The sequence below is a fragment of the Notechis scutatus genome, chromosome 1, assembly GCF_049901735.1.
Source record: "Notechis scutatus isolate UNSWTSFEM ecotype Mainland chromosome 1, rNotScu1.2, whole genome shotgun sequence".
Lineage (NCBI taxonomy): Eukaryota > Metazoa > Chordata > Lepidosauria > Squamata > Elapidae > Notechis > Notechis scutatus.
Genome location: NC_142009.1, coordinates 31,100,752 through 31,111,460, shown reverse-complemented (window position 1 = coordinate 31,111,460; position 10,709 = coordinate 31,100,752). Strand labels below are relative to the sequence as shown.

Here is a 10,709-nt window from a genome sequence, read left to right as displayed (position 1 = left end):
TTTAAATGACTTTAAACACTCTTTCCCAGGTTTCTTGGCACCTGGGCTAAGAAGTTGTTTGTGATAAATATGCTCTTGATTACTTATAAGCAACCACTCCCTCTTCCCTTCCTTTCCCTTCCCTTTCCTTCCATTCCCTTCCCTCTTCCTTGCAGACAGACAAAACCTTCAAGTCTTCAATGTTAAAGCAGCATCCTTCTCACATCAAAATCCCTACTGCATACAACCATGTAAGCAGCAGTATAAGGTGGTTTTTTTTTAAAGAATAAGAGTGGTGGAAATGAAGAGAAAATCAACACGAGTATAGCCATTTTATAATGGAGCCACATTTAATGTGAGTATAACGAACAGACAAAAGAAATAGCCCAATTGATGATTTCAATAGCTTTCACTCCTGCTTCCACGTTGCTTTTGAAGGCTTTACTCAGAATACAGAGTATCTCCATTTTGCATGCTGCTACTTCCCTGTCTCAAAAGTTTCAGTGCACTAGCAGCAGAGTCAACGGAGGGCATAATGGTCTGTGTGGGAATGACCTTCAGAGTCAGGGCAAACAGAGGCAGATAACAGGCAATTTAGCCTACAGCAGGAATATGAGTAGGGCAAGGGACTCAGGAGGGGCCATCCCTAATTCCTTAGACTGTATAAGGGAATGGGAGAGAAAGATACTTTCAGATTTTCAAGATTCTGTTAATGGAACCTTCCAATAAAGTAAAATTAGTTCATCTCACTGTGTTTCCTGTCTAGTCTACCTTGCAACATTGACATCAGTCTTTGAGGTCTGAAAAGGAGGGATGTTGTAAATGGTGGTTCAGGGAAAGATGGACAGTCCAAGAATCCCCATTCCCAGGGTAGGAGAAAAGCCAGAACCCAGACAGTCCTGGTCAATCTTTCAATGAAATAAGAATAGTTGTGTAACCTGAAGGAGCTCTCGGAAAAGATTTCAAATATAGACAATCAGAGACATGTATGGAGATTTATTCATACGTTATATTTCTGTCAAATATTTCTCAGAACCTTTAGACAAATGAACTTTTTCTTTTCAAAAATAATAATTTCAAATACATAACATATTTGTCCATAATTTAAATAAAATACATTATTTCATCTTCCATCAATGAAGTTTATGTTAGGAATGTTCAAGGTCAGAATAAGAGCCACGCATGTTCTTTTTTTCCACATCCGAAGCACTTTAAAAGCTTTGAGTTCTTGGGGCTTCTCCAGGTGAATATTAAGGAGCTGGGAGGCGGGACAAATATTTTATATGATCCTGGACCCATTTTTCATTAGGATTTGCACATATCTGCAGATTCCTATGTGTAATAAATCTGCAGAAGAGACATACATGTGCATATTTTAATCACAAGCTGGAAAGAAAGCAATTCTCTACAATTGGCATCACACTCAGTTTTCAAGGGGGCAGAGCCTCTCCCATCAGTTACCCTCAAGGGCCTCCTATTCCCAACTGATTTCATGAAAGGGGGTTCATGGACAGATGTCCACTAAATCTTTCAATTATTTATGCTAAAGCAGTGGTGGTATGCTCCTGGTTTGGCCTGGTTCTGTTGAGTCAGTAGCGGCGATGAGCAGCTGAGACTGAACTGGTTCTCTCCACCAGTCTGCTGTTGGGCCCACCCGGGCTCCCATACTCACTTTTATCTTCTGCTTTTGAAGTGCAGCTCCTTGCGTGGCACAGAATAGTGCTGCTCGGCAGCTGCTGAACCAAGCGGGAGAATGCAGGCTTGCAGGAGGTGAGTTGGAACCAAGCCACGCCCATCGAACTGGTGGTAAAAGTTTTTGAATCCCACCACTGAGCTAAAGGACTGATTTGTTTGAAAATTGTGAATCGAAGGGTTGAACTAAACCTGCACCCAAGCCCTTTCAAGAGGGAGATAACTTTAGATTTTGGTATAAGAATATTTGCAGGGGGTGACAAATAAATCAAGTTTGCAACCAAGGGCCTTGAAATTGAAACCCGAACTTCTTTGTTAATGTTTATTGCAAAAAAGAATAGATTTTTTTTTCTGACTCTCTGGCCTCGTTGTGATATGTTGGGTGGGAATGCCTATCCACAAGGACTGCAACTAATTTTACATTTAAATTAAATTCACATAAAGTCAATATAGGGAAATGTGATGATTATGGTTAAAGCCCTTTTCCATAAAGGTCGCACAAAGATACTAGATGTTCCAAGGGCAGCCAACTTCACATTTAACATAGGAATAACTTAGGAGTTGATAGATTGTTTTTTAGTACTTAATAGCTGGTAATTTACAAATGAATGTGTGTGTTCAAAGGACTTAGAGAATCTCTTTGGAAAAGGCTTCTCTGTGTACTTCAAACAACAGTTGTGGGCCGCTGAAAGTCAGGAAAAGAGACTTGTGTCATTTTAATGGTTTCCCTTCCCCAATCACAGAGTCTTGAACTTGAACTTCCCACCTGCTAGTTTAGAATATCTACCATTCCCCTCATATAATATGGGCAGATTTTCCCTGGACTGACCTTACCATGGAGCACGTTATTATTATTAGATTTATATCCAACCTTATTTTGCACAACTCAAAGTAGGATACATAGCTAATGCTTCATTCTCCTATATTCTCCACAAAAAAGAGCCCTAGAGATAGGTTGAACTAAGGCAGAATGACTGGCCTAAAGTCCTTCCTTCCTTCCTTCCTTCCTTCCTTCCTTCCTTCCTTCCTTCCATCCTTCCTGAAATATGTAAAAATTACATATTAAGAGTTACACCTGTGAAAATGAGGAACAGAAAGGAAGCCATATTTATCCAATATTTGAACTATGCAATGTTTACTGGACAGTTATATAACTACCTCTAATAAACATGTTATGTTCTGTAACAAGTTATGTTCTGAAGCAAATGTCAGTTTTCTGACTAGAACACGGCACTGTAATTTTTGGCATACAGATATGTGAAAAAGATCCTGGGTCATCCTGTCCCGAGCAGAATTGGTTAATGATCTATTGTGTTACAAAAATACCCATATGGTCATAAGAGGAAGACAAGCCATGAGAACGAGGTGGTTTCCAAGAGATGGTGGTCTGGGAGGAGCTAGTGGAAAGATATCGAGGACAGTCCCTAAAATTACTAAAAGAGCATAACAGGAAGAATTACGTAATATATGTTTGTAAAACTTTATAAATGTAATAACCACTTTAGGTGTGGTGTGTTCATACTCCTAATGTTAAGGAGATGAAGTCCTACTCCAATATTTGCAAATTTTCTGAATAAAGAAGCCTTTTTATAGTTCTTTAGTCATTGAGTCTATTTTTGGTGTTTATAACCATTCCTTCCTTCCTTCCTTCCTTCCTTCCTTCCTTCCTTCCTTCCTTCCTTCCTTCCTTCCTTCCTTCCTTCCTTCCTTCCTTCCTTTCCAATAGAAGGGATTCTTACTAGTATGTATCTATTACAGCTAGATAGTGACTATGTGAGCCCCAAAGCACTAACTCCTAAAAATTCTATCTGGTACTAGAGAAAAATAAACTTATTTTGGAGAGGAATTTCTGTTACATAGGAATCCACTTTCTTTTTGTCCACTCAATAGACAATGTTCAATATGGAAAATAATTCTTTCCGCATGCATTAATACAACTGATACTGTATTCCCCCCCAAATCCTTGAAATAAATGGCTGATGATAATTGTAAAAATATTTCAGAGTAAAAAAAGGACAAATGTTATATATCCATCCACCCTATTTCCATTTGAATCCTGAAAGGAAGAGTTCATTCTCTCCACATACATCTTCTGGTGGTTGGGATGGAGTGTTGCTCTCTCCTTCTTATCTTGAATTCAGCTCAAGCAAATGGCTTAATTCTTCTGCAGAGCTCCCTTTTCAAATGAGGTTGTACTTTACACCCTGAGCAGCATTGGCTGTCCCTAACTATCCTTGTTGTTTGTTGCATGACCAGCATTTTCAGGAGAGATGGTTGAGCAAAACCTAGAACCCGTTCCAAGTTTATTATTTATTTATTTATTTATTTATTTATTTATTTATTTATTTATTTGCTTGCTTTGTCAATTGCTTACGAGATAATAGGTATAAGTAAAAACATAGTTATGAATACATGGATACATATAAGAAAAATAAAAATAAATAAAAGAAACAATAGGACAGGGATGGTCCTAGATGGCAAGGGTTATAACTCTGAATGTAGATAAAAGGTAAAGGAGTCCCTGAGGATTTTACTCTGCTAGTCATTGCCATCTGTAGGGATGATACTCATGTCCATTTCAAAGCTATTTAGCCAGCACTATCTGAAGACATTTCTGCAGTCATGTGGCCAACATGACATCATAGAGCACTATTACCTTCCCACCAAAGTGGTACCTATTTATTTACTCACATTTGCATGCTCTTGAACAGCTAGATTGGCAACAGCTGCAGCAAGGGTAGGAACTCACCCCATCACTTTGGTGCTCAGGTCTCAAACCTAACCTGCTGGCTTTTTGGCGGACAAGTCCAGCATTTTAACCATGAGCCACCTAACTGCCCTCAGAATGCAGGTGGGATGCTGAAAAAGAGAAGAAAAGCAGTCTTACTGAACTGGCCCTGAGTTTGGGACAAGAACATAGCAGCAACCAGGAAGACGGCGAGAGCAGCCAGGGAGCTGTTCATGTTTGCTCTTGGATCAAATGAGAGAAGCAATAGTAGTTGGGGTAGCTTGTGCACCTCCCTAGCTCCATGCTGAGAGGCAGAATTTCTCGTGTTTATATAGATTGGTTGTGGTGAGGGTGGAGATTTGCTGGAAATAAAATTCATGGTTCATATCTGAGAAATGATGACATAACAGTAAAAAAATTGGTGCAATCAGTTCTCTGGATAAAAGAGGAAGCAAATGTTGCCAGAGAAAGGAATTTGCAGCCTTCCTCTAACTTTGCAAAGTGGGAGGCAGTTAAGCCATCTGAGCCAGGGATTCTGGAAATAACATTCCTGGCAGGGGGAAAAGTGGTGCTAGAAGAGTAGGATAGCTTTTTCTGGCAAGGGGTGAGAGGGTGAGGAGCAAGAAAGTAAGAAATCAAGCAGGGTCCCTCGGAGGTGTGGTCTCACTCAGATATCTCACTTTTTAAAAAAAGGTGATGGATATGCAGCATTTATTGTTTGTAGACTTTTAGATATACATTTATCTCAATTAGAGCCTCAGGATCTGAAAATGGGGCTTTAGGGATTTCTCAGAGCACTGATTTGCAAAGAAATGGGGGAACAATTGTGGAAATCAAATGAGTTCTCAAGGGAAACTTGGTCTTTGGCTTGAGTTTGACTCTGGTATCAATCCAAAGGTCCACCTGAGATGAGCAGATGTTCGTCATGCATGTTCTCTGCCTTTTACAGCAGAGGCCAGAGGGGCTGAATAAGCAAAGATCGCTGCAGGAATGGAATGGAGTAGGATAGAAATGAAATTAAACTTTACTGTCATGTTAAGTGACAATAATCATTTGTCAATACTCATCCATTAATCAGCATACATTAAAATGAAATTTTGTTGCATTCAGCTCTCAATAGATAACCATTATGCATACCACACACACACACACACACACACACACACACTTATATGACACAGAAAAACATCACAGTCTAGTTCAAATGTATACATAGACATGGTGGGGGGGGGGAATGAATCCTGTGAATTTACAAGATGGATGGCAAAAGGAACAAAACTGTTACAGAATCTAGTAGTCCTGCTGTAGATATTTTGATACCTCCTCCCAGGGGGGAGCAACAGAAACAGACCATAAAATGGGCCTGTGGGAGGGGTTTCTGACAATGCTTTGAGCTCTAAGCACATAGCACTTATAAGCAATATCCTGAATAATGGGAAGCGAGTTTCCTATAATCTTCTTGGCTGTCCTTACCACTCTCTGTATGTCCTTCTATCTGAGACACTGCTGCCACCAAACCAAAGAGTGATGTAGTTTGTTAAAACGCTCTCAATCATGTATCTGTCAAAAGTGACCAGGACAGAAGGAGAAAGATGTGCTCTCCTCATCCAGTGTAGGAAATGCAAAAGCTGGTTTGCATGCTTCATTAAAGATACCTTACGAAGAGACCAAGCCGGATTGTTAGTTATCTACCCCCCACACACACACACATACTTAACACTATGGACCATCTCCACAGCTGCAGCCTTGATGCCAAGTGGAAGTCCTGCCCAGAGATAAACTGACATTGACTGACATAACTTGAAGGTTGTTAGAAGAAGCAAGAAGATGGCTGGATAGGGACCAACTGAGAAAGGAACAACCACAAAAAGAGGATTTATCTTCAACTGCCTATACTGTTAGGAAATGTTTTTCTTGTGGGGCTAGAGGACATATAGCTAAATTCTGTAAGAAGAGAAAACAACAGAATACTGGTAAACACCAAAAGGCCAAGAAGAATATTAATTTATCTATGTCTAGCAATTCAACTGTAAACCATGATTTGTGGGTTGTTGATAGTGGAGCATCACAATGTATTACTAAAGAAAGAAAAAGGTTTGTAAAGATGTCAAACGAGTAAACAAAAGGAGGGATGTTGTGAATGGTGGTTCAGGGGCAGATGGACAGTCCAAGAATCCCCATTCCCAGGGTAGGAGAAGAGCCAGAACCCAGACAGTCCAGGTCAATCTTTCAATGAAATAAGAATTGTTGTGTAACCTGAAGAAGCTCTCCGAAAAGATTTCAAATATAGACAATCAGAGACATGTATGGATTTCATAACTGTGAGATTTATTCATACGTTATATTTCTGTCAAATATTTCTCAGAACCTTTAGACAAATGAACTTTTTCTTTTCAAAAATAATAATATCAAATACATAACATATTTGTCCATAATTTAAATAAAATACATTATTTCATCTTCCATCAATGAAGTTTTAAGTTAGGAGTGTTCAAAGTCAGAATAAGAGCCACGCATGTTCTTTTTTTTCCACATCCGAAGCACTTTAAAAGCTTTGAGTTCTTGGGGCTTCTCCAGGTGAATATGAAGAAGGTGGGAGGTTGTCAGATTTGGGACAAATGTTTCATACGATCCTGGACCCACTTTTCACTAGGATCTGCACATATCTTCCGATTCTTATGTGTAATAAATCTGCAGAAGAGACATACACGTGCATATTTTAATCACAAGCTGGAAAGAAAGCAATTCTCTACAATTGGCATCACACTCAGTTTTCAAGGGGGCAGAGCCTCTCCCATCAGTTACCCTCAAGGGCCTCCTATTCCCAACTGATTTCATGAAAGGGTGTTCAAGGACAGATGTCCACTAAATCTTTCAATTATTTATGCTAAAGCAGTGGTGGTATGCTCCTGGTTTGGCCTGGTTCTGTTGAGTCAGTAGCGGTGATGAGCAGCTGAGACTGAACTGGTTCTCTCCACCACTCTGCTGTTGGGCCCACCCGGGCTCCCATACTCACTTTTATCTTCTGCTTTTGAAGTGCAGCTCCTTGCGTGGCACAGAATAGTGCTGCTCGGCAGCTGCTGAACTGAGCGGGAGAATGCAGGCTTGCAGGAAGTGAGTTGGAACCAAGCCACGCCCATCGAACTGGTGGTAAAAGTTTTTGAATCCCACCACTGAGCTAAAGGACTGATTTGTTTGAAAATTGTGAATCAAAGGGTTGAACTAAACCTGCACCCAAGCCCTTTCAAGAGGGAGATAACTTTAGATTTTGATATAAGAATATTTGCAGGGGGTGACAAATAAATCAAGTTTGCAACCAAGGGCCTTGAAATTGAAACCCCAACTTCTTTGTTAATGTTTATTGCAAAAGAGAATAGATTTTTTTTCCTGACTATCTGGCCTCATTGTGATATGTTGGGTGGGAATGCCTATCCACAAGGACTGCAACTAATTTTACATTTAAATTAAATTCACATAAAGTCAATATAGGGGAATGTGATGATTATGGCTGAAGCCCTTTTCCATAAAGGTCGCACAAAGATACTAGATGTTCCAAGGGCAGCCAACTTCACATTTAACATAGGAATAACTTAGGAGTTGATAGATTTTTTTTTAGTACTTACATAATAGCTGGTATTTTACAAAAGAAAGGTGTGTGTTCACAGGACTTCAAGATCCTCCGTGGAACAGTCTTCTTTGTGTACTTCAAACAACAGTTGTCGGCCGCTGAAAGACAGGAAAAGAGACTTGTGTCATTTTAATGGTTTCCCTTCCCCAATCACAGAGTCTTGAACTTGAACTTCCCACCTGCTAGTTTAGAATATCTACCATTCCCCTCATATAATATGGGCAGATTTTCCCTGGACTGACCTTACCATGGAGCACGTTATTATTATTAGATTTATATCCAACCTTATTTTGTACAACTCAAGGTAGGATACATAGCTAATGCTTCATTCTCCTATATTCTCCACAAAAAAGAGCCCTAGAGATAGGTTGAACTAAGGCAGAATGACTGGCCTAAAGTCCTTCCTTCCTTCCTTCCTTCCTTCTTCCTTCCTTCCTTCCTTCCTTCCTTCCTTCCTTCCATCCTTCCTGAAATATGTAAAAATTACATATTAAGAGTTACACCTGTGAAAATGAGGAACAGAAAGGAAGCCATATTTATCCAATATTTGAACTATGCAATGTTTACTGGACAGTTATATAACTACCTCTAATAAACATGTTATGTTCTGTAACAAGTTATGTTCTGAAGCAAATGTCAGTTTTCTGACTAGAACACGGCACTGTAATTTTTGGCATACAGATATGTGAAAAAGATCCTGGGTCATCCTGTCCCGAGCAGAATTGGTTAATGATCTATTGTGTTACAAAAATACCCATATGGTCATAAGAGGAAGACAAGCCATGAGAACGAGGTGGTTTCCAAGAGATGGTGGTCTGGGAGGAGCTAGTGGAAAGATATCGAGGACAGTCCCTAAAATTACTAAAAGAGCATAACAGGAAGAATTACGTAATATATGTTTGTAAAACTTTATAAATGTAATAACCACTTTAGGTGTGGTGTGTTCATACTCCTAATGTTAAGGAGATGAAGTCCTACTCCAATATTTGCAAATTTTCTGAATAAAGAAGCCTTTTTACAGTTCTTTAGTCCCTGACTCTATTTTTGGTGTTTATAACCATTCCTTCCTTCCTTCCTTCCTTCCTTCCTTCCTTCCTTCCTTCCTTCCTTCCTTCCTTCCTTCCTTCCTTCCTTCCTTCCTTTCCAATAGAAGGGATTCTTACTAGTATGTATCTATTACAGCTAGATAGTGACTATGTGAGCCCCAAAGCACTAACTCCTAAAAATTCTACCTCGTACTACAGAAAAATAAACTTATTTTGGAGAGGAATTTCTGTTACATAGGAATCCACTTTCTTTTTGTCCACTCAATAGACAATGTTCAATATGGAAAATAATTCTTTCCGCATGCATTAATACAACTGATACTGTATTCCCCCCCAAATCCTTGAAATAAATGGCTGATGATAATTGTAAAAACATTTCAGAGTAAAAAAAGGACAAATGTTATATATCCATCCACCCTATTTCCATTTGAATCCTGAAAGGAAGAGTTCATTCTTTCCACCTACATCTTCTGGTGGTTGGGATAGGGTGTTGCTCTCTCCTCCTCATCTTGAATTCAGCTCAAGAAAAGGCTTAATTCTTCTGCAGAGCTCCCTTTTCAAATGAGGTTGTACTTTACACCCTGAGCAGCATTGGCTGTCCCTAACTATCCTTATTGTTTGTTGCATGACCAGCATTTTCAGGAGAGATGGTTGAGCAAAACCTAGAACCCGTTCCAAGATTTTATTTATTTATTTATTTATTTATTTATTTATTTATTTATTTGCTTGCTTGCTTTGTCAATTGCTTACGAGATAATAGGTATAAGTAAAAACATAGTTATGAATACATGGATACATATAAGAAAAATAAAAGAAACAATAGGACAGGGACAGTCCTAGATGGCAAGGGTTATAACTCTGAATGTAGATAAAAGGTAAAGGAGTCCCTGAGGATTTTACTCTGCTAGTCATTGCCATCTGTAGGGATGATACTCATGTCCATTTCAAAGCTATTTAGCCAGCACTATCTGAAGACATTTCTGCAGTCATGTGGCCAACATGACATCATACACTATTACCTTCCCACCAAAGTGGTACCAATTTTTTAATCACATTTGCATGCTCTTGAACAGCTAGATTGGCAACAGCTGCATCAAGGGTAGGAACTCACCCCATCACTTTGGTGCTCAGGTCTCAAACCTAACCTGCTGGCTTTTTGACCCACAAGTCCAGCATTTTAACCATGAGCCACCTAACTGCCCTCAGAATGCAGGTGGGATGCTGAAAAAGAGAAGAAAAGCAGTCTTACTGAACTGGCCCTGAGTTTGGGACAAGAACATAGCAGCAACCAGGAAGACGGCGAGAGCAGCCAGGGAGCTGTTCATCTTTGCTCTTGGATCAAATGAGAGAAGCAATAGCAGTTGGGGTAGATTGTGCACCTCCCTAGCTCCATGCTGAGAGGCAGAATTTCTCATGTTTATATTTATTGGTTGTGGTGAGGGTGGAGATTTGCTGGAAATAAAATTCATGGTTCATATCTGAGAAATGATGACATAACAGTAAAAAAAATTGGTACAATCAGTTCTCTGGATAAAAGAGGAAGCAAATATTGCCAGAGAAAGGAATTTGCAGCCTTTCTCTAACTTTGCAAAGCAGGTGGCAGTTAAGCCACCTGAGCCAGGGATTCTGGAAATAA

General features: G+C 39.5%; 1 protein-coding gene across 1 annotated transcript; it reads right to left on the bottom strand.

The window, feature by feature from the left end:
• Positions 1–6,889: 6,889 nt before the first annotated feature.
• Positions 6,890–10,425, bottom strand: LOC148132724 (C-C motif chemokine 7-like). Its single transcript, XM_087954706.1, has 3 exons — positions 10,323–10,425; positions 8,023–8,125; positions 6,890–7,090 (listed from the first exon to the last, which is right to left on the bottom strand). Exons 1-3 carry the CDS (start codon positions 10,396–10,398, stop codon positions 7,003–7,005), a joined length of 267 nt encoding a protein of 88 aa, XP_087810832.1. The 5' UTR covers positions 10,399–10,425; the 3' UTR covers positions 6,890–7,002.
• Between the last annotated feature and the right edge of the window lie 284 nt (positions 10,426–10,709).

Coding starts and splice junctions, on each gene's coding strand:
- LOC148132724 (XM_087954706.1), bottom strand. CDS start 10,398: ATGAACAGCTCCCTGGCTGCTCTCGCCGTCTTCCTGGTTGCTGCTATG. Junction 8,126..10,322: donor CCAAACTCAGGGCCAGTTCA/GTAAGACTGCTT, acceptor CCTGTCTTTCAG/CGGCCGACAACTGTTGTTTG. Junction 7,091..8,022: donor TGTAAAATACCAGCTATTAT/GTAAGTACTAAA, acceptor TCTCTTCTGCAG/ATTTATTACACATAAGAATC.